The sequence below is a fragment of the Oncorhynchus keta genome, chromosome 14 (genome assembly GCF_023373465.1).
Source record: "Oncorhynchus keta strain PuntledgeMale-10-30-2019 chromosome 14, Oket_V2, whole genome shotgun sequence".
NCBI lineage: Eukaryota > Metazoa > Chordata > Actinopteri > Salmoniformes > Salmonidae > Oncorhynchus > Oncorhynchus keta.
In genome coordinates this window covers 32,366,044-32,389,506 of record NC_068434.1, presented here as the reverse complement: position 1 = coordinate 32,389,506, position 23,463 = coordinate 32,366,044, and the positions used below count along the sequence as shown (strand labels likewise).

The window sequence follows — 23,463 nt, the reverse complement described above, 5'->3', positions numbered from 1 at the left end:
AACTCATTATGATTATCTAACTCGTAATAATTTAATGTGTGACTAAATTGATGACATAGTGAGGAACAAGATTAAAATTGTTCATGTTGTTTCCAATGAAGGAATCAGAGAATGTAAATGCTCATCTTAAAACCTAGCCTAAGTGATTTAGGGCAAAGAGTATCTGTAGCTAAGAATTCCTTCTTATATGTATAATTTATCATGTAACTTTGTGTGTGTGTGTGTGTCTTGTCTTTATCTGCGTGTCCACCTGCAGAGTGCAATAGTGCAGCAGCCATGACGAACGCAGTGATGGGCGGTAGCTCGGACCGCTGGGTGCCCAACGATAGGCAGATGAGCATGCATGCCAAGTAAGCACGGGTGGCAGAACAACAGGGTACACTAAGCACCATGCTGTTATCTCTGCACTCTAAAAAAATAGTTTTATTTATTTGAGTTATTTTGACGTAGCCAGTTGGGTTGTGTGAATAACCCAACATGTTGAGTTGTTGGGATTACCAAAACATGGGTTCATTTAACCATCAATTTAGTTTTTATTCACTTTCATGCTGGGTTGACCCAGCAGCTGGTTCTTTTTAATGTAATTTTCAGGAGGTGGGGCTTATTAGTAGCGTGGCTTTCTACATAATTTTTTGGCCATCCATGAGAGGAAATGTCATACCTACATTTACATTTTACATTTAAGTCATTTAGCAGACGCTCTTATCCAGAGCGACTTACAAATTGGTGCATACACCTTATGACAACCAGTGGAACAGCCACTTGCATCTAAATCTTGTTGGGGGGGGAGAAGGATTACCTACCCTTACTTACCCTATCCTAGGTATTCCTTGAAGAGGTGGGGTTTCAGGTGTCTCCGGAAGGTGGTGATTGACTCCGCTGTCCTGGCGTCGTGAGGGAGTTTGTTCCACCATTGGGGGGGCCAGAGCAGCGAACAGTTTTGACTGGGCTGAGCGGGAACTGTACTTCCTCAGTGGTAGGGAGGCGAGCAGGCCAGAGGTGGATGAACGCAGTGCCCTTGTTTGGGTGTAGGGCCTGATCAGAGCCTGGAGGTACTGAGGTGCCGTTCCCCTCACAGCTCCGTAGGCGAGCACCATGGTCTTGTAGCGGATGCGAGCTTCAACTGGAAGCCAGTGGAGAGAGCGGAGGAGCGGGGTGACGTGAGAGAACTTGGGAAGGTTGAACACCTATTCATCATGTTAAGTTTGTACACTGCAGCGCCTCCCAAGTGGCACAATGGAGATTCTGGGTTCGAGTCCAGGCTCTGTCGCGACTGGGAGACCCATGGGGCATTGCACAATTGGCCCAGCTTCATCCGGGTTAGGGGAGGGTTTGGCCGGCAGGGATGTCCTTGTCTCATCGTGCACCAGCAACTCATGTGGCGTGGCGGGCCGGGCGCAGTGTACCCTGACAAGGTTGCCAGGTGTACGGCGTTTCCTCCGACACATTGATGCAGCTGGCTTCCGGGTTAAGTGGGCATTGTGTCAAGAAGCAGTGGGGCTTGGTTGGGTTGTGTTTCGGAGGACGCTTGACCATCACCTCTCCCGAGTCCATACTGGAGTTGCAGCGATGAGACAAGACTGTATCTACCAATTGGGGAGAAAAAGAGTAACAAAAATACAAATAAAATGTTTGTACATTGCAAATGTATATTTTTCAAACATGACATATTATAATATAACATGATTATTTACATTATGTACTAAAGTGGTAACTATCCCAACATTGGGATTTGCGTGATTCCTACTCATTATGTGACTTCTACACGTGTGTAAGCCTCATTAAAGCTGGCAGTGTCCAACCTTAATACGTGATAACAATACAACTGAACAGATGAACGGGAATGACATTTGCTCTCACGGGTGGCTAAAAATAACTTAACATCTGAAAGCTACACCCTTACTAAGCCACGCCTCCATTCTTATGATCTAACCCACTGGGACATATCTCAATAATCCAGCATCAAAAACCCTACCTTACACTTTAAAAAAAACAACAACCCAACTAAGAGACCCAATGCCTGCAACCCAGCAGTTGGGTCATCCAAACCACCCAGCATTTTTTTTTGTGTTGGTCAATTGCCTGCTGCATGGTGCTGTTAACCCCTCCATGCTTTCCCAGCCACCAACTTATTTTCTCCTCTCCTGTCTGCTTCCTTTTAATCTCTGCCATGGCTGGGACTCAGTGATAAGGAACAGTAAGTAGTACAGCTCTCCCTCCATCTCTCCGTCTACCTTATCCCCCCACCCTCTCCACTGTTTCAATCTACTATTCTACTTTTTGATTGTATTTAGAGTGTGTCTAGGGTATGTACAGGTAAATGTATATTCTCTCCTTAATTATTGTATGTTCACATATGTTTTGGACATAGGTAATGAAGGGTGTTTGCATAATATGCACATGTGCATTATGCCATTATGGTATTTGTTGTATTACGTTGTTTACTTTGTCTCTGTCTATTGTATACCTCTGTCAATTCTTGTGTTTGAGTGTTATTTTGCATATACATTTGATTTCTCACTGTACGTCTGAGTGTGTGACCCTGACGTGCTAAAAATGCATGCATGCAGCATGGGTGCCTCAGCCCCAGACAGTTTTCCTGTGTGGTTGTCAGGGGCAACCGGACCAACCAGGCCAGGCCAGGTCCCGACGCTCCGGACCTGACTGACGAGGAGAAGGAGATCATTAACGGTGTGATCGCCCGTGCTGAGAAGATGGAGGCCATGGAGCAGGAGAGAATTGGGTGAGGACTAAAGAGACATTCTGAGCTAATGGATTGGAACTCCATTGCACGGCCCACCTCAGTGTTGTTAAATCTCACCAAAAATACTGGACAAGATGATAGAATTACACACACGTCATTCAATCAGTTGGACTATTAATACCACATTTACCCAACTGAGCAAGGATGTTCTACTGGTAATTGGCTGTAATGAAAGTTGTCCTGGCTGCTACAGGCGCCTGGTGAACCGTCTAGATGACATGAAGAAGACGGTGTGTGGGGACGGGGTGAACCGCTGTCTGCTGTGTGGGGAGCAGCTGGGTGTTCCAGGGGTCAGCTCAGTGGTTTGTGAGGACTGCAAAAAGGTAGGATTGGCTTTTTTCCCCTTCCTAGATGGCAAAGACGCTTTGCTTTTGCTGTGATGAACCATTACGGACCATGTTAGGCCACAATTGACCCTGAGAAATGAAATGGTAATATATCTGTGACATTGAAAACATTAATACCTCTTTGTGAACCTGTGTCTTTTCTCCTGTAGCACATGTGCACCAAGTGTGGAGTGCAGAACGGCAGCCGGTCGCGCTCTGTGTGGCTCTGCAAGATCTGCAGCGAACAGCGAGAGGTGAGTATTTCTGCGAGACACACAGGGTGACAGGGATATGTCATAGCATGACACATGTTACGCTATGTGTCATAGTGAATTAAAGGACGTGGTGGGTGAAAGATACAGAGTGATGATTCACTTTCTGTGAGACAGAAGGATCAGGGAGATTAACAGTGAGTGTACTGTTGGTGTCAAGGTTAAAGCTTATATGACGCAGGCCATTATTTACGAACCCCAGGAAGACTATCTGTTGTCATGGCGTCAGCTTGATGGGGATCCAAATAAAGATGAAAGATTCTAAATCATCTCTAAATCATCTTAGGTGTGGAAGCGATCTGGTGCCTGGTTCTTTAAAGGCTTTCCTAAGCAGTTCCTGCCCTCGCCCATGCCCATCTCCAAGTCCAAAGAGTCAAGTGCCCAGCGAGCCCCAGAGCCAGCATCATCTGACCACAGGGCTGCAGCTAGTCATCCCCAATCACAGGCCAGAGGTAAGCAGGCCGCACGGAGCAGTGGGAATGGGGGTTGTGTCAGGTTGATTGCTTTCTTGGCTTGTGAGAGTGGCAAAGCAGATATAGACATGGTCTGTTTTCAGTAGCTGGCCAGGCAGAATAAAACCCATTCAGCTAACTAATTATAGCTAAATGGGAATGATGTTGTCCTGAAGTCAATATTGTATTCTAAAAGATAAAAGTGATGGAAACCCCGAACAGTATCTACAATGTTTTATTTGTTTCATCTTTACTGATGTTGTCGACTATGAATATAGTACTACTGTTTTGTTGGGAACATATCTCAGTGGGCCATGCACACTCGGGAGAGGTCTTAATTCATGAACATGTACCACATTCAATATGACTGAAGTCTTATACAAAACAATACAGTTGACGGGGCAAAAATAAGAGTGTAGGTGTGAGAGAGAATCAATGTCCGGTGCTGCCTGTCTCCCAGGTCCAGAGGAGAGTCAGTCTCCTAGTGATAACCAGCAGGGAGCAGGTGAGTCATTCAGTCATTAACCTTATAGCCACCATCTCAATGCACCGTCTCACCAGTTTAAACAGACAAACATCACCAGATGTTGGGCCCTCCACTGGCTCCCAGTCACTCCTAACATTTATTTGAATGATTCATTTGTCAGCATTAGCATAAAAGCCCAGGTCTGTTTCCCAGAATGAGCACTGCCACCTCCTCTCAGACAGCCAGATCAAGGGGTGGGTGGGTTGACTTGGGCAGTGGGAAGTACATTCTGGGGCAAGGCTGGCACCTCCAGGGGGCTCTGAAAAGAGAGGTGGCATAGAATCTGCTCCCACTTGCAGCAGTGCCATTAGAATCGCAGTAAGATATCCTCAAAAAAGAAAGCTGGGGGGGGGGGGAAAAGGTAGAGAAAACAAATCCAGGCTTTACATTTTACATTACATTTAAGTCATTTAGCAGACGCTCTTATCCAGAGCGACTTACAAATTGGTGCATTCACCTTATGACATCCAGTGGAACAGCCACTTTACAATAGTGCATCTAAATCTTTTAAGGGGGGGGAGAAGGATTACTTTATCCTATCCTAGGTATTCCTTAAAGAGGTGGGGTTTCAGGTGTCTCCGGAAGGTGGTGATTGACTCCGCTGTCCTGGCGTCGTGAGGGAGTTTGTTCCACCATTGGGGGGCCAGAGCAGCGAACAGTTTTGACTGGGCTGAGCGGGAACTGTACTTCCTCAGTGGTAGGGAGGCGAGCAGGCCAGAGGTGGATGAACGCAGTGCCCTTGTTTGGGTGTAGGGCCTGATCAGAGCCTGGAGGTACTGAGGTGCCGTTCCCCTCACAGCTCCGTAGGCAAGCACCATGGTCTTGTAGCGGATGTGAGCTTCAACTGGAAGCCAGTGGAGAGAGCGGAGGAGCGGGGTGACGTGAGAGAACTTGGGAAGGTTGAACACCAGACGGGCTGCGGCGTTCTGGATGAGTTGTAGGGGTTTAATGGCACAGGCAGGGAGCCCAGCCAACAGCGAGTTGCAGTAATCCAGACGGGAGATGACAAGTGCCTGGATTAGGACCTGCGCCGCTTCCTGTGTGAGGCAGGGTCGTACTCTGCGGATGTTGTAGAGCATGAACCTACAAGAACGGGCCACCGCCTTGATGTTACTTGAGAACGACAGGGTGTTGTCCAGGATCACGCCAAGGTTCTTAGCGCTCTGGGAGGAGGACACAATGGAGTTGTCAACCGTGATGGCGAGATCATGGAACGGGCAGTCCTTCCCCGGGAGGAAGAGCAGCTCCGTCTTGCCGAGGTTCAGCTTGAGGTGGTGATCCGTCATCCACACTGATATGTCTGCCAGACATGCAGAGATGCGATTCGCCACCTGGTCATCAGAAGGGGGAAAGGAGAAGATTAATTGTGTGTCGTCTGCATAGCAATGATAGGAGAGACCATGTGAGGTTATGACAGAGCCAAGTGACTTGGTGTATAGCGAGAATAGGAGAGGGCCTAGAACAGAGCCCTGGGGGACACCAGTGGTGAGAGCGCGTGGTGAGGAGACAGATTCTCGCCACGCCACCTGGTAGGAGCGACCTGTCAGGTAGGACGCAATCAAAGAGTGGGCCGCGCCGGAGATGCCCAACTCGGAGAGGGTGGAGAGGAGGATCTGATGGTTCACAGTATCGAAGGCAGCCGATAGGTCTAGAAGGATGAGAGCAGAGGAGAGAGAGTTAGCTTTAGCGGTGCGGAGCGCCTCCGTGATACAGAGAAGAGCAGTCTCAGTTGAATGACTAGTCTTGAAACCTGACTGATTTGGATCAAGAAGGTCATTCTGAGAGAGATAGCGGGAGAGCTGGCCAAGGACGGCACGTTCAAGATTTAGCTTTAGGAAGTGATCAAGGTTGCCTGCCACAGTTTGTTGTACTGTATGTAGGTCAATGCCTGTGCAATGGAAAATCTTCAACATTAAAAGGATTCACAGAGACTAGGGAGCCATATGGATTCCACTGCAGGACAGTCTAAGTGATGTGTGTGTGTGTGTGTGTGTTTGTTAATGTGTGTAGCAGGACCAGAGGAACTGGGGCATGCTGGCAAAACACCTGTGGCCCCTAAGCCGTCAGATGTTCGCATGGCCACTGGTGGGACTGGTCATGGTTACAATGAGGGAGGTGCTCAGAACAGCCCAGTGGCGCTGCAGAAGGCTGTTCCAGTCCAGAGCTCCAGGCCCCCTCCAGCAGCATCGGCCCAGCAGGGTATGGCAAAGATGGACTCACATCACCAGGCCAGCCCTGACACTGACACACACTTAGCATTTATAGAGGATAGAAATATGTAGTGTCCATCAGCACATAAAAACACACTAATCATTATCATGGTTATGGTTGTAGCTTCACTGGAGACGGAGGGAGGTGGCTACTCCACTAGCGGTGCTCCAGTGGAGGAGAGAGTGCCTCCTGCAGTGCGGGAGGAGAGGAGACAGCCAACCACCTACAACCCCGTTCCTGCTCGACAACAAGCCCCTCCGCCTGAGGAGGAGGATGCAAACAGCTATGACTCAGATGAGGCCAGTAAGTGACCAGCCTGTCCTTCCAGCTAGACCTCTTCAATATGGGCTATGTGTCTACTGTTGGATTTCCACCTTACTCAAGACTTCAGTGATCTCTCTCTCAATGGCTTCCAGACTGTTTTAAGTCAACATACACTGAGTGTACCAACATCACTTAGTTGTGGTTTACTGGGCATATATCACACCTCCTCAGGCCGTATTGCTTAAATAGACTCAATATTAGGAAGATGTTCTTAACGTCTTGTACACTCAGTGTATAAAGACTCCCCACTGGGCACATACATCAATATAACTATTCCACGTTGGTTCAATGTAATTTCATTGAAATAACGTGGAAACAATGTTGATTGAACCAGTGTTTTCCCTGTGGGTCTGCTCTTTGTATTTCTATTTGTTTACGTAGTCATTCAGCAGACACTTTTATCCAGTCTGTTGTAGCATCTCCATGCTTGATCTCTTACCCCTTTGAGTCGATGGCCTTTGTAGCGTTCTAAGCATATCAATCATCTAATAATACTAGCAGCCAGCATGCATCCTTCTACTAGAATTCATGGAGATGTATTGGAGATGATATACGATAACGACCGTATATTATCCAAGCATGTGAAGCAATATCTTGGAAGTAAAGTAGAAGAGAATGTAAAACAATTCAATAGTGAGACAAACTCTGTAATGGAACAATTTGTATGCATGTCTCCTTTGCGTGATATGAATCGTGTCATGACAGTCGTACGCCATTTTACATTCCTCAAATGGTCTTTCCTTGCTCCCTGGGGGATGAGGCGTTCATATACTTCATGGAGGTCCGGGAATTTAGAACAGAACACATTATTTGGGATAAGAGAGCGCTGACGGGATCTAGATTTCCCTTGTGTTTCAATAGTTCCCTAATGTTATGGTAGAAATAGCATTGGTTCTGGTTCTCTATGGAGTTGGCAGTGCTAGGACAGCCAGGTTCTGTGGTACAGACTGGTTTCAATAGCTCAACTGCTGCTGACTAGATCAGTGTTCAATCTACTCAGAGATGTCCTGGTTCTGTAGGCCTAATGGATTAAACAAGTACATTATTTGTTTGCATCTCGTTACTGTAGATAGCATTATATTACACAAATTAAATGTGTGCATTTTCGCCCTGATCTAATATTCAACTTTCCTGTGCTTTATTGTTTTCCTGCCATTTGAATAGCTAAAGAGGCTGATTGGAGTCAGAGAGATTTAAGTACACAGGCCACTAGAACTACAGGCTTTAAAAGCTAGCCTCCCAACCATTACTCAGCAATGTGGTGGTTTGGAGCTGTTGGAGGTTTACTGTTTTAGATGAGGGGGATGATAGATTTAAACCTATTGATTATTAGTATCATCCCAGTTTCACCCTCCCTAAACATCCATGCATAGAATCCCATTTAACTTCTCTGTTTTCATGTTCCGTTTGAAGTGGGATATTTTCTAAATGTATTCCTTTGTGAGTCATATTTTTCTTTAGCTGATATTACAGTGATATTCTGCTGGTTTTTAATGTAATTTCCTGTTTCTTTGGACGGATGCATAACCTATTTCATCTGTTTACAGTCCATTTAGTCTGCAGATTTACTGGTTGGATTATTTATTTATTTCTCCTTTATCAGTTCATCACTTGATTTTCTGTTGTTTGGTCTGCCGTCTGGCGTGAGGCTCATGTCTCTTTTACGGTCGACCAGGCCTCTCCAACCCTGTTCCTGGAGAGTTACCCTCCTGTAGGTTTTTCACTCCCACACCAGTTGTAACTAACCTGATTCAGTTTATCAACCAGCTAATTATTACAATCAAGTGCGCTACATTAAAGTTGGAGTGAAAACCTACAGGACGGTAGCTGTCTAGGAAAAGGGTTGTAGACATTCTCAATATTTTCTGATACTCTGAGAATCAATCCCAGTCTAGACTCTATTTACAACCCAGTGCTCTCTATATAAGATGTACTGCTAGTGTCTGTGTTCCACTGTTTGTTGTCTGACCTAATGACTGTTCTGGGTGTATTTCAGCCACTCTGGGCGGCTTGGAGTTCAGCTTGCTTTATGAGCAGGAGAACAACAGTCTCCACTGCAGCATCCTCAAAGCCAAGGTATCACCTACTGCACTCATTCACTCACTCACTCTGAGCCAATTACACTGAAGTGGCCTGTGTTAAGAAGCTGCTGCTGCAGTAGTTTACTTTTTCATCTTGAATAGGGGCTCCTGGTCCCTGCTGTCCTGTCTGGTGACATAAAGAGTCTTGTCTTTCCCTCAGGGACTGAAGCCCATGGACTCGAACGGACTGGCTGATCCCTATGTCAAGCTGCATCTATTGCCAGGGGCCAGTAAGGTGATAGAATTCACTTTCCTTATTTTCAACCTGGGAGTTAATATATGTTTGTGTATTTGTTATGGTATGTGTTATTATTCAGAAAAATGTGTAATGCTAGGATACACGCCCATTAGCTCAAGCCTGCCACCATAAGGATTATCCATTGTACTACACATAAAGGTCCCTTGCCTCTCTCCAGCCTCAGATATAGAAGTGCTTTAGACCAGTTGATTGAGTTCCTTATCTTTATTTATTGTATCTACTCTAATGTGCCGCAGTCCAACAAGCTACGCACCAAGACCCTGAGAAACACCCGTAACCCTGCCTGGAACGAGACCCTGGTCTACCACGGACTCACAGACGAGGACATGCAGCGCAAGACTCTCAGGTGGATACTTGAAGCAGAGAAACAACACACGTCTGTTCATTAAACATCAGGATAACCTGTCTCGTTGTCTACATTTGTTACCGTGGTTTTATCTAAAGGCTTAATTGTTTTAATTTACATGATTTCCTCCATAGACGTGATGATCCAATATTATCGATGTACTATCTTGTTTGATGTAGGATCTCTGTCTGTGATGAGGACAAGTTTGGGCATAATGAGTTTATCGGAGAAACTCGCATTGCGCTGAAGAAACTGAAGATCAACCAGAAAAAAAACTTCAACGTGTGTCTCGAGAGAGTTGTCCCTGTGAGTACGTTAACATGCTACACACATTAGATAAATATACAGTAAAAGTCCCATTTGTTTGTATGTTTGATTGGACCACCCGTATCCATATTTTTCCACAGACAAAGAAGACTGCAACAGCTGGAGGGGCTCGAGGCATTTCGCTCTACGAGGATGAGGTATTGGTGTTTGACCTGCATGTATGGGCATGTAGATTACCTCTACGTGTCTTCATATGCAAATCATGTCTTCATGATATGATTTAAAAAAAATGTTACTCTTCCCTCCTCTCTCCCTCCTCTCTCTCGTCCAGGGTGGGAAGGAGGTTGGAGATGTGGAGGAGCGTGGTCGTATCTTGATCTCCCTCACGTACAGCACCCAGCAGAATCGTCTCCTCGTGGGTGTGGTGCGCTGTGTTCACCTGGCCGCCATGGATGCCAATGGATACTCTGACCCATTTGTCGAAATGTCAGTCTGTTTCACTGTGTTTCCTATCAGGCGCGAATACAAACAAAACTTTTCCAGTGTTTAGTATCATTTTTCACTCAAAATCAATACAAATGGAATTATGTCAAAGTTTTTCATTTGCATAGCAGAATATATCTGTTTTGCAATTTACTTTCCTATCCCCAAATGCAGGATGACAACATCAAACTAATATGATCTATTATATGATGTGTTAGATGCCTGAGACCTGATATGGGGAAGAAGGCCAAGAACAAAACAAATATCAAGAAGAAGACCCTAAACCCAGAGTACAATGAGGTCAGCTTCCTGTTGGTCCCTTGCAATAATAATAGAAGATGAAAGTAACCATCTGATAGCAGTACTTTGTTTGTGCTTTTAATGTTTAAATGCCTGTGAAAACATCAATGTATTGATTTGTGTATCGAAGTAAATGACATTTATTGGATATTGTGAGGGGGATGATTTCTCCGTTGTTGTGTTACAGGAATTTAGCTATGACATCAAGCACAGCGACCTGGCTAAGAAGACCCTGGACATCTCAGTGTGGGACTACGACATTGGGAAATCCAACGATTACATCGGTACGATCCACAGGAGATCTGTTTGAGATCTACTATACCTTGTTGAAGTTTCCATCTGTTGTGCCAGCCCTCTCACCCTCCTCTCCCTCCTTGTTGGTCTGCTGTAGGTGGGTGCCAGCTGGGCATCACAGCCAAAGGGGAGCGGCTGAAGCACTGGTATGAGTGCCTGAAGAACAAGGACAAGAAGATAGAGCGCTGGCACACCCTGTTGAATGAGAATCCTGTCAACAGCAACTAACCCCTATTAGAATGAGCAAAGTCCTCTCCCTCAACACTCATCCCCCTCTCCTTTCTCACATTACCCTCGCTACCCTTCCCAAGAACCTTTAATATTGGACTAACCAGTAGTCTTCCTGTCTGGCTGTCTGCATTCTTTCCTGTCCTCAACCCAACCCGCCACATACACCTTTCCATCCTCCCCTGTTGTCCCAGGTGTGATATTCCCATCTCATGTCTCTCCCCCTTTACTGAGACTTATCTGGAAATACTCCTCCAGAGCCAAAACATGGTATACTTTTAAAATCATCCTTCATAAACAACTTAGGGATTCAACAATTTAAGGCAAAAAAATACATAAATAAATACTTTTGAAGATAATAAAAACAACAGCTTGACATTGCATTATACGGTTGCATTGAGATAATCATAGCAGTTGATGATGTTATATATTGAATTTGACACATCCTAAAGAAAACCAATATTGAAATGCAGTAGCACAAAAGATGTTGAAGCAATATGTAATTCTATGTGGGATTACAGCTGCAGCAGCCGTTGAACTATGAAGTTCATTAGACTGGCAGGTTGTAATCCTTGATTTCTTGTAAAATGACATCATGCAGTATTATTACCACTTGTATGAGCATGCAAAACCACATGAAAACACACCGAGGACCCACAGCTGCCCTCTGAACTATTTCAAATGTTCCAAAAGTCACATGTTTATTTAATGATATCTAATGAATATTATGGCATTCTCATGAAGAAGGTTTATATGCTGCAGAATTTCTGAAGTTAAAGATAAAAAATAATCTGGACTCTGGGAATGATTCACAAAAAACTTGACAAAAAACATATATTTATTATTTTTTTTAAATATTACATACTAAATAGGCAATTCAAGTAAATCATATTTGTATTTATTTCAGAATCAGTTGAAATATTTTGAATGATAGCACTCCTATTGGAAGAAACTGTGCTCACTTCATGCCAAGTGTTCACTTTGTCCTTATTTGAGTCATGTTTATAGAGGTAGTGGGAACATGTTAAATTTTTGATGAGAATGTTTGCACTGAAAAGTTGAAAATCTGGTTCAGTTCTTTGTTTACGGTGAAGGAAGAGAGGAGACAGGAAAACCTTATTTCCCTGGCGAGTAATGAGAAGTATACTATGACAGGTGTGGTCTAAATGAATGTTTACTGAGGTTTTTTACTGACTGACATTTTTAGATCGAATGCACATGATCAGATTTTTCACTGACACTTAAAGCCTGCTCCACCTTAGTCACATTAAATAAGACAACATGGGTAAGGCTATGTCATAAGTAAATGAGCTGCTTGCATGCACTGTGCTTGTGACCCTTGTGTTTTCTGTGGCTGGAGCAGTCACACACCCCAACCGGCTCCTCCCCACAATGCACCCCCCTTTACCCACTCTGGCCGCCTCCATTAATGCCTCATCCTTTTTTGCTGCACCATACACTCAAAGTTTTGGCGGGCGGCTGTTGACCAATTACCGTAATTCAAAGAAAGCACATCTTATACCATGGAATGACTTCAATTTATACAGCTGTTTGCAAGTTTCTCCAAAAAAACTATGCATGAGAGATCTTGTGGTTCATGATATATACATTGACTTAAGAAACAAATTATATTGTAATTTGATGATTTGTCTCTACCCCTTAACATTGGTCCAAATGCTTTTTTTAAAACACTGAAGTCCACAGCAACATACATGTATTTATGCAGCATGAATATCAGGACTATTATTATCATTAGGCTAACAATGGATAAATTCATTGCTGTACCGCGCTACTTTAGACCCTCTTCAGAGCATCCTCAGCTTGGTAATGTGACAGGGATGAGAGCAAAAGCTAGGACCCTGTACACAGAGCTCAGATAACGCTTAGAGGGCTGATTACTGTGCGTAAACAGTCAAGCACGGTGATCTCACCGACCAGTTCCTGAAGGTAGACGATTAAAGGAGATTCATCTCATCTATAGAGTGATGCATTTTCACCAAGTGCTCGGTCTCCTCCTTTGATGGGTAAAAACAGGGGCTCCCACAGCCAATGAGAGCCTCTGCTGAACTGTTTTGTCTTGCTGTCCACCAGTAGCCACAATTTCAACATTATTTTGTTGCGTATGCACTTGGTTTTCACTGGTTCTACTACGGTACTATTGTAGCCTACCTGTTCTGTTTTGTGACCAGTTTAGTGGTCTTTAATCTTAATTCGTTTCTATTCTCTTTTCTGGATAGTAAGTATCGCTAAACCTAAAGAGGATACAACTGTTCTCTGTTTTGTTCTGCCTACTCTATTTAAATGAATAGTTTGTTGGTTTTATTTATGTCAATTGTAAATAAGTAGTGCATGGACTTGAGAGAAACAAAATATAAGTACCTGTGTATGTTTGCATGTAAAGATTTTACAAAGAGTTAGGTTTACACAGATCAATAAAAGCAAGGTCAGACTTGTGAGATCATTATCTTGTGTACCGTCTGTGGTCTTTGTGGGGAGATAGTTTTGTGTGTGTGTGGGTTTGATGCGACATGTTGCGTTGTGCCTAAGAACAGCCCATTGGGCATATACCACACCTCCTCGGCCCTTATTGTTTAGAGAAACACTGAGTGTATTAAACATTAGGAACGCCTGCTCTTCCCATGACAAAGCCTGACCAGGTGAATCCAGGTGAAAGCTATGATCCCTTATTGATGTCACTTGTTGTCTAGATGAAGGGGAGAAGACAAGTTAAAGAAAGATTTTTAGGACTTGAGACATGGATTGTGTATGTATGCCATTCAATTCAAATCAAATCAAATTTTATTTGTCACATGCGCCGAATACAACAGGTGTTTCACCTTACAGTGAAATGCTTACTTACAAGCCCTTAACCAACAACGTAGTTAAGAAAAAACATAAAAAACAAATAAATACAAAAAAACAAATACAAATAAAAAAAATTGCTAAGTAAAAAACAAGAAATAAAAGTAACAAATAACTAAAGAGCAGCAGTAAAATAACAATAGCGAGGCTACCGGTACAGAGTCAATGTGCAGGGGCACCGGTTAGCTGAGGTAATTGAGGTAATATGTACATGTAGGTAGAGTGAAAGTGACTATGCATAGATAATAAACTGAGGGTAGCAGCAGCGTAAAAGGGGGGTGCAATGCAATTGCCATTTGATTAGCTGTTCAGGAGTCTTATGGCTTGGGGGTAGAAGCTGTTTAGAAGTCTCTTAGACCTAGACTTGGCGCTCCGGTCCCGCTTGCCGTGCGGTAGCAGAGAGAACAGTCTATGGCTAGGGTGGCTGGAGTCTTTGACAATTTTTAGGGCCTTCCTCTGACACGGCCTGGTATAGAGGTCCTGGATGGCAGGAAGCTTGGCCCCAGTGATGTACTGAGCTGTTCGCACTACACTCTGTAGTGCCTTGCGGTCGGCGGCCGAGCAGTTGCCATACCAGGCGGTGATGCAACCAGTCAGCTCTCCATGGTGCATTTGTAGAACTTCTTGAGGATCTGAGGACCCATGCCAAATCTTTTCAGTCTCCTGAGGGTGAATAGGTTTTGTCGTGCCCTCTTCACGACTGTCTTGGTATGCTTGGACAATGTGAGTTTATTGGTGATGTGGACACCAAGGAACTTGAAGCTCTCAACCTGCTCCATCCACTACAGCCCCGTCAATATTAATGGGGGCCTGTGCGGCCCTCCTTTTCCTATTGTCCATTATCATCTCCTCTGTCTTACTCACATTGATGGAGAGGTTGTTGTACTGGCACCACACTACCGGGTCTCTGACCTCCTCCCTATAGGCTGTCTCATCGTTGACATTGATCAGGCCTACCACTGTTGTGTCGTCAGCAAAATTAATTATGGTGTTGGAGTCGTGCCTGGACATGCAGTCATGAGTGAACAGGGAGTACAGGAGGGGACTGAGCACACGCACCCCTGAGGGACCCCGTGTTGAGGATCAGCGTGGCGGATGTGTTGTTTCCTATCCTTACCACCGGGGGCGGCCCATCAGGATGTCCAGAATCCAGATGCAGAGGGAGGTGTTTAGTCCCAGGGTCCTTAGCTTGGTGATGAGCATTGAGGGCACTATGGTGTTGAACACTGAGCTGTAGTCAATGAATAGCATTCTCACATAGCTGTTCCATGTGTCCAGGTGTGAAAAGCCAGTGTGGATCTGTTGGGGCGGTATGCAAATTGGAGTGGGTCTAGGGTTTCTGGGATAATGGTATTGATGTGAGCCATTCATAGAGTGAATATGAAAAACAAAATAGTGCCTCTGAACGGGGTATAGTAGTAGTAGGTGCCATGCGCACCGGTATGAGTGTGTCAAGAACTGCAACATAACCATGCAATCTCCAAAGACAAACATTGCCAGTAGAATGGCTTTACTGAAGAGCTCAGTGACTTTCAACATGGCACCGTCATAGGATGCCACCTTTTTAACAAGTCAGTTCATCAAATGAATGAGCAGCCCAGACAACTGTAAGTGCTGTTATTGTGAAGTGAAAACATCTCGGAGCAACAATAAGCCGCAAAGTGTTAGGCCACACAAGCTCACAGAACGGGAGCGCCTCGGTTGCAACACTTACTACCAAGTTCCAAACTGCCTCTGGAAGTAACATCAGCACAATAACGTTCGTCGGGAACTTCATAAAATTGGTTTCCATGGACCAGCAGTTGCACACAAGCCTAAGATCACCAAACGCAACTCCAAGCGTCGACTGGAGTGGTGTAAAGCTTGCAGGCATTGGACTCTGGAGCAGTGGAAAGGCATTCTCTGGAGTGATGAATCACACTTCACCATCTGGTAGTTCGACGGACGAATCTGGGGTTGGCGGATGCCAGGAGACGGCTACCTGCCCGAAGGCATAGTGCCAATTGTAAAGTTTGGTGAAGGAGGAATAATGGTCTGGGACGATTCTAGACGATTCTGTGCTTCCAACGTTGTGGCAACAGTTTGGTGAAGGCCCTTTCCTGTTTAATCATGAAAATGCCCCTGTGCTCAAAGCAAGGTCCATTCAGAAATTATTTGTTGAGATTGGTGTGGAAGAACTTGACTGGCCTGCACAGAGCCTAAATTGGAGCGCAGACTGTGAGCCAGGCTTAATTGCCCAGCATCAATGCCCAACCTCACTAATGCGCTTGTGGCTGAATGGAAGCAAGTCCCTGCAGCAAAGTTCCAACATCTAGTATAAAGCCTTCCCAGAAGAGTGGAGGGTGGGAGAGTGTGACCAACTACATAGTGTGGGACCAACTACATATTAGTGCCCATAAATTTGGAATGAGATGTTCGACGAACAGGTGTCCAACAACGTTGAATTGACGTCTGTGCCCAGTCGGCAGGCTTCTCTGATTTCTCCCACAAACTGCTGTTAAGGGCCCTCGGAGTGTGGTGTCAGGAAAATAACCTCACACTCAACGTCAACAAAACTAAGGAGATGATTGTGGACTTCAGGAAACAGCAGAGGGAACACCCCCCTATCCACATCGATGGAACAGTAGTGGAGAGGGGAGTAAGTTTTAAGTTCCTCGGCGTACACATCACAGACAAACTGAATTAGTCCACCCACACAGACAGCATCGTGAAGAAGGCGCAGTAGCGCCTCTTCAACCTCAGGAGGCTGAAGAAATTTGGCTTGTCACCAAAAGTACTCACAAACCTCTACAGATGCACAATTGAGAGCATCCTGTCGGGCTGTATCACCGCCTGGTACGGCAACTGCTCCGCCCACAACCGTAAGGCTCTCCAGAGGGTAGTGAGTTCTGCACAACGCATCACCGGGGGCAAACTACCTGCCCTCCAGGACACCTACACCACCCGATGTCACAGGAAGGCCATAAAGATCATAAAGGACAACAACCACCCGAGCCACTGCCTGTTCACCCCGCTATCATCCAGAAGGCGAGGTCAGTACAGGTGCATCAAAGCTGGGACCGAGAGACTGAAAAACAGCTTCTATCTCAAGGCCATCAGACTGTTAAACAGCCACCACTAACATTGAGTGGCTGCTGCCAACACACTGACTCAACTCCAGCCACTTTAATAATGGGAATTGATGGGAAATTATGTAAAATATATCACTAGCCACTTTAAACAATGCTACCTAATATAATGGTTACATACCCTACATTATTCATCTCATATGTATACGTATATACTGTACTCTATATCATCTACTGCATCCTTATGTAATACATGTATCACTAGCCACTTTAACTATGCCACTTTGTTTACATACTCATCTCATATGTATATACTGCACTCAATACCATCTACTGTATCTTGCCTATGCCGCTCTGTACCATCACTCATTCATATATCTGTATGTACATATTCTTTATCCCCTTACACTTGTGTCTATAAGGTAGTAGTTTTGGAATTGTTAGCTAGATTACTTGTTGGTTATTACTGCATTGTCGGAACTAGAAGCACAAGCATTTCGCTACACTTGCACTAACATCTGCTAACCATGTGCATGTGACAAATAAAATGTGATTTGATTTAATTGACTTTATTCTAAATTACAGGGTAAAGCAAGTACATGCAACAGGGTTGGTTATGTTTCTACTTGACACTGCATAAATACAGTGCATTCGGAAAGTATTCAGACCTTGTGACTTTTCCAAAATCTTTTAACTAGGCAAGTCAGTTAGGAACAAATTCTTACTTACAATGACGGCCTACCCTGGCCAAACCTGGACGACGATGGCCAATTGTGCTCTGCCCTATGGGACTCCCAATCACGGCCGGATGTAAATACAGCCTGGATTCAAACCAGGTACTGTAGTGACGCCTCTTGCACTGAGATGCAGTGCCTTAGACCGCTGTGCCACTTGGGAGCCGGCTGCTACGTTACAGCCTTATTCTAAAATGGATTTAATTGTTTTTTCCCCTCATCAATCTACACGAAATAACCCATAATAACAAAGCAAAAAAACAGTTTGCTTTGTCATTAACCTTCATCCCAGTCTGAGGTCCTGAGCTCTCTGGAGCCAGTTTTCATCAAGGATCTCGCTGTAATTTTCTCTATTCCTCTTTGCTGACTAGTCTCCCAGTCCCTGCCACTGAAAACCATCCCCACAGCATGATGCTGCCATCACCATGCTTCACCTGTCACACCCTGACCTTAGTTATCTATGTTTTCTGTATTATTTTGGTCAGGTCAGGGTGTGACGAGGGTGGGTATATGTGTTTTAGTCTTGTCTAGGGTTTTTGTATGTTTATGGGGTTTTCTTGTCTGGGTGTTTATATGTCTATGGTTGCCTAGATTGGTTCTCAATCAGAGGCAGCTGTTTATCGTTGTCTCTGATTGGGGACCATATTTAGGTAGCCATTTTCCTTGGATAGTTTGTGGGTTATTGTCTATGTGTAGTTGCATGTCAGCACTCGTTGTTATATAGCTTCACTTTCATTTCTTTGTTTAGTGTTTTTTCCCTTCATTAAAAGAAGCATGTATGCTTATCACGCTGCGCCTTGGTCTCATCAATACGACGAACGTGACATCACCGTAGGGATGGTGCCAGGTTTCCTCCAGATGTGACACTTGGCATTCAGGCCAAAGAGTTCAATTTTGGTTTCATCAGACCAGAGAATATTGTTTCTCATGGTCTTAGAGTCTTTAGGTGTATTTTGGAAAACTGCAAGCAGACTGTCATGTGCCTTTTACTGAGGACTGGGTTCCGTCTGACCACTCCACCATAAAGGCCTGATTGGTGGATGGCTGCAGAGATGTGTGTCCTTCTGGAATGTTCTCCCATCTCTACAGAGGGACTCTGGAGCTCTGTCAGAGTGACCATCAGGTTCTTGGTCACCTCCCCGACCAAAGCCCTTCTCCCCCGATTGCTCAATATGTTCTTGGGGACCTTCAATGCTGCAGACATTTTTTGGTACCCTTCCCCAGATCTGTGCCTCGACACAATCACAATTTGAGCTTTTTGGCCATCAAAGAAAATACTATGTCTGGTGCAAACCCAACACCTCTCATCCCCCCGAGGATACCATCCCAGTGAAGCATGGTGGTGGCAGCATCATGCTGTGGGGATGTTTTTCCATCGGCAGGGACTGGGAAACTGGTCAGGTTTAAGGAATGATGGATGGCGCTAAATGCAGGGAAATCCTTGAGGAAAACCTGTTTCAGTCTTCCAGAGATTTGAGACTTGGACAGGGGGGGGAGAATAGTTATGCATGCTCAAGTTCTGTTTTTGTCTTATTTCTTCTTTGTTTCACAATAAAAAGTGGTAGGCATGTTGTGGAGATCAAATGATTCAAACCCCCCAAAATCTATTTTAATTCCAGTTTGTAAGGCAACAAAATTGGAAAAATGCCAATGGGGTGAATACTTTCGCAAGCCACTGTATACAGTACCAGTCAAAAGTTTGGACACACCTACTCATTCAAGGATTTTAAAAACTATTTTCTACATTGTAAAATAGTGAAGACATCAAAACTATGAAATAACACACATGGAATCATGTAGTAACCAACAAATTGTTAAACAAATCAAAATATTGAATCTCCTAACTTTATTCCTTTGATATTAACATGGTTACTTATTATTTGAGATAAGAGTTCAATGCATATAGCAAACAGGAGTGGCGAGAGAAGGAAACCTTGCCTACATCCTTGTTCCAGCCGGATAGACTGAGAGAAGCTCGGACTATGCCTTGTGTGGCAGAGTATAATGAGTATAATGACTGAATCCATTGAATTACATTTTTCAAATGTTCGGAAGAGACCGTTTCAGCATCCAGTGCCAATGCCATGCGTGGCACTAGTTGGGGAATTGGGTGGGACATAATGTTAAGCAATCTACGTATGTTGTCAGGTTGGTGACAACCAGGAATGAAAACTATTTGGTCTGGATGTATTATTGTTGTTATCACTGCCTCCAAATGTTTAGCCAATATGGAGGACGAGATTTTACAGAAGTGCAATTGGCCTGTATGGGGAGCATTCTGTGGATCTTTAAGTGCTTTGAAGATGACAGATATAATCACCTTCTTCCAGCATAGCGGGAGCGCCCCCTTCTGGAGAGCATGGGAATAGGCCCTCTCCAACAGTGGGCAAATGAGGTCAATACAATTTTTATAAAACGAATTTCAGTAGCTATCTGATCCAGGACTTTTATTATTATTCAATCTCTTAAGTGTCCTCAATCTCTTCCCTTGTTATGGGAACATCAATGTTTTTTTTGAGGCAGCTTGATCTATTTTGGGTAAATTAATGGAATCCAAATAGGGATCAATTCTGTTGACATCCCCACATGTCTGTGTTAGAGTACAATATCTTACAGAACTTAGCAAAGGCATCAGATATTTATTTTGGTTTGTACAGAAAGGGTTTGTCTTAATTAGTGCTTTTAATGAGTTGAAATGCCAAAAGTCAACTGGCTCTACTCCCATGATCATAGTATCTGTGTTAAAAATCATAGGTTTCTTTCTACGTTCTCTCTCAGCAATCCATCTAGTACTCTCTTCGCCTCATTTAGCTGTGTTAGATTTTCAGCTATGGCCATCTGTGATTGTTCTAGACCTTCTATTTTCTTCTCAAGTTCTAAACATTTGGTCACTAGCTTTTTGAACGTTGAAGAAAATACATACTCATCAATATCACCTTAGACGCCTCCCATAGGTTGTAGGAGAAATCTCTACTGTATCATTGAATTCAAGGAGTTTCATAAACTCTGTCCTGATGTAGCCTTGGAAGCCAGTGTCCCCTACCAATGAGGTGTTGAGCCTCCAGCGATTTGCTGAGGTATTCCTTTCTATGTCCCACATTATTAGCTAGCTACATAGCCGTCTTTGTATCAAAGATAATTGTGTAGTCTAGAGCGATTTTCTAGGTTAGCTAGCCAGCTATTGTCGTTATTTTAACGCAACGTAACGTAATCAACACTGCTAGCTAGCCAGCTCGCCCCCGAATAGCTGCACTGTAGAAACTATTACACTCAACGGAACGACTTGATTAGTGTAGTGTCAACAACGCAGCCACTGCCAGCTAGCCTACTTCAGCAGTACTGTATCATTTTAATCATTTTAGTCAATAAGATTCTTGCTACGTAAGCTTAACTTTCTGAACATTCGAGACGTGTAGTCCACTTGTCATTCCAATCGCCTTGCATTAGCGTAGCCCCTTCTGTAGCCTGTCAACTATGTGTCTGTCTATCCCTGTTCTCTCCTCTCTGCACAGACCATACAAACGCTCCACACCGCGTGGCCGCGGCCACCCTAATCTGGTGGTCCCAGCGCGCACGACCCACGTGGAGTTCCAGGTCTCCGGTAGCCTCTGGAACTGCCGTTCTGCGGCCAACAAGGCAGAGTTCATCTCAGCCTATGCCTCCCTCCAGTCCCTCGACTTCTTGGCACTGACGGAAACATGGATCACCACAGATAACACTGCTACTCCTACTGCTCTCTCTTCGTCCGCCCACGTGTTCTCGCACACCCCGAGAGCTTCTGGTCAGCGGGGTGGTGGCACCGGGATCCTCCGAGTGGTCATTCTCTCTTTCTCCCCTTACCCATCTGTCTATCGCCTCCTTTGAATTCCATGCTGTCAGTTACCTGCCCTTTCAAGCGTAACATCCTTATCATTTATCGCCCTCCAGGTTCCCTCGGAGAGTTCATCAATGAGCTTGATGCCTTGATAAGCTCCTTTCCTGAGGACGGCTCACCTCTCACAGTTCTGGGCGACTTTAACCTCCCCACGTCTACCTTTGACTCATTCCTCTCTGCCTCCTTCTTTCCACTCCTCTCCTATATATATGCCACTCTCCTCTTTTGACCTCACCCTCTCACCTCCCCCCCCCTACTCACAAGTCAGGCAATACGCTCGACCTCATCTTTACTAGATGCTGTTCTTCCACTAACCTCATTGCAACTCCCCTCCAAGTCTCCGACCACTACCTTGTATCATTTTCCCTCTCGCTCTCATCCAACACTTCCCACACTGCCCCTACTCGGATGGTATCGCGCCGTCCCAACCTTCGCTCTCTCTCCCCCGCTACTCTCTCCTCTTCCATCCTATCATCTCTTCCCTCTGCTCAAACCTTCTCCAACCTATCTCCTGATTCTGCCTCCTCAACCCTCCTCTCCTCCCTTTCTGCATCCTTTGACTCTCTATGTCCCCTATCCTCCAGGCCGGCTCGGTCCTCCCCTCCCGCTCCGTGGCTCGACGACTCATTGCGAGCTCACAGAACAGGGCTCCGGGCAGCCGGCGGAAATGGAGGAAAACTCGCCTCCCTGCGGACCTGGCATCCTTTCACTCCCTCCTCTCTACATTTTCCTCCTCTGTCTCTGCTGCTAAAGCCACTTTCTACCACTCTAAATTCCAAGCATCTGCCTCTAACCCTAGGAAGCTCTTTGCCACCTTCTCCTCCCTCCTGAATCCCCCCCCCTCCTCCTTCTCTGCAGATGACTTCGTCAACCATTTTGAAAAGAAGGTCGACAACATCCGATCCTCGTTTGCTAAGTCAAACGACACCGCTGGTTCTGCTCACACTGCCCTACCCTGTGCTCTGACCTCTTTCTCCCCTCTCTCTCCAGATGAAATCTCGCGTCTTGTGACGGCCGGCCGCCCAACAACCTGCCCGCTTGACCCTATCCCCTCCTCTCTTCTCCAGACCATTTCCGGAGACCTTCTCCCTTACCTCACCTCGCTCATCAACTCATCCCTGACCGCTGGCTACGTCCCTTCCGTCTTCAAGAGAGCGAGAGTTGCACCCCTTCTGAAAAAACCTACACTCGATCCCTCCGATGTCAACAACTACAGACCAGTATCCCTTCTTTCTTTTCTCTCCAAAACTCTTGAACGTGCCGTCCTTGGCCAGCTCTCCCGCTATCTCTCTCAGAATGACCTTCTTGATCCAAATCAGTCAGGTTTCAAGACTAGTCATTCAACTGAGACTGCTCTTCTCTGTATCACGGAGGCGCTCCGCACTGCTAAAGCTAACTCTCTCTCCTCTGCTCTCATCCTTCTAGACCTATCGGCTGCCTTCGATACTGTGAACCATCAGATCCTCCTCTCCACCCTCTCCGAGTTGGGCATCTCCGGCGCGGCCCACGCTTGGATTGCGTCCTACCTGACAGGTCGCTCCTACCAGGTGGCGTGGCGAGAATCTGTCTCCTCACCACGCGCTCTCACCACTGGTGTCCCCCAGGGCTCTGTTCTAGGCCCTCTCCTATTCTCGCTATACACCAAGTCACTTGGCTCTGTCATAACCTCACATGGTCTCTCCTATCATTGCTATGCAGACGACACACAATTAATCTTCTCCTTTCCCCTTCTGATGACCAGGTGGCGAATCGCATCTCTGCATGTCTGGCAGACATATCAGTGTGGATGACG

At 45.3% G+C, this 23,463-nt stretch overlaps 2 protein-coding genes and 1 long non-coding RNA gene across 3 annotated transcripts in view; 2 read left to right on the top strand and 1 right to left on the bottom strand.

Moving 5' to 3' along the window:
- Positions 1 to 371, top strand: part of LOC127907263 (uncharacterized) — a 35,262-nt gene extending 34,891 nt beyond the window's left edge. The window contains exon 3 of the long non-coding RNA XR_008063931.1: positions 257 to 371. This is a non-coding gene — a long non-coding RNA (uncharacterized LOC127907263). The remainder of the gene's footprint in view (positions 1 to 256) is intronic.
- A 432-nt stretch (positions 372 to 803) lies between these two features.
- On the bottom strand, positions 804 to 6,159 carry LOC127907262 (uncharacterized). The gene is made up of 2 exons (XM_052461500.1): positions 5,249 to 6,159; positions 804 to 1,187 (listed from the first exon to the last, which is right to left on the bottom strand). Exons 1-2 carry the CDS (start codon positions 5,624 to 5,626, stop codon positions 810 to 812), a joined length of 756 nt encoding a protein of 251 aa, XP_052317460.1. The 5' UTR covers positions 5,627 to 6,159; the 3' UTR covers positions 804 to 809.
- Positions 2,574 to 13,597, top strand: LOC118393223 (rabphilin-3A-like). The gene is made up of 15 exons (XM_035785695.2): positions 2,574 to 2,743; positions 2,958 to 3,087; positions 3,261 to 3,344; positions 3,649 to 3,814; positions 6,351 to 6,539; positions 6,675 to 6,854; positions 8,872 to 8,951; positions 9,117 to 9,191; positions 9,452 to 9,561; positions 9,741 to 9,867; positions 9,969 to 10,025; positions 10,160 to 10,314; positions 10,530 to 10,611; positions 10,799 to 10,895; positions 11,003 to 13,597. The coding sequence occupies exons 1-15, from the start codon at positions 2,715 to 2,717 to the stop codon at positions 11,131 to 11,133; spliced, it is 1,692 nt and encodes a 563-aa protein (XP_035641588.2). The 5' UTR covers positions 2,574 to 2,714; the 3' UTR covers positions 11,134 to 13,597.
- The last annotated feature ends 9,866 nt before the right edge of the window (positions 13,598 to 23,463 follow it).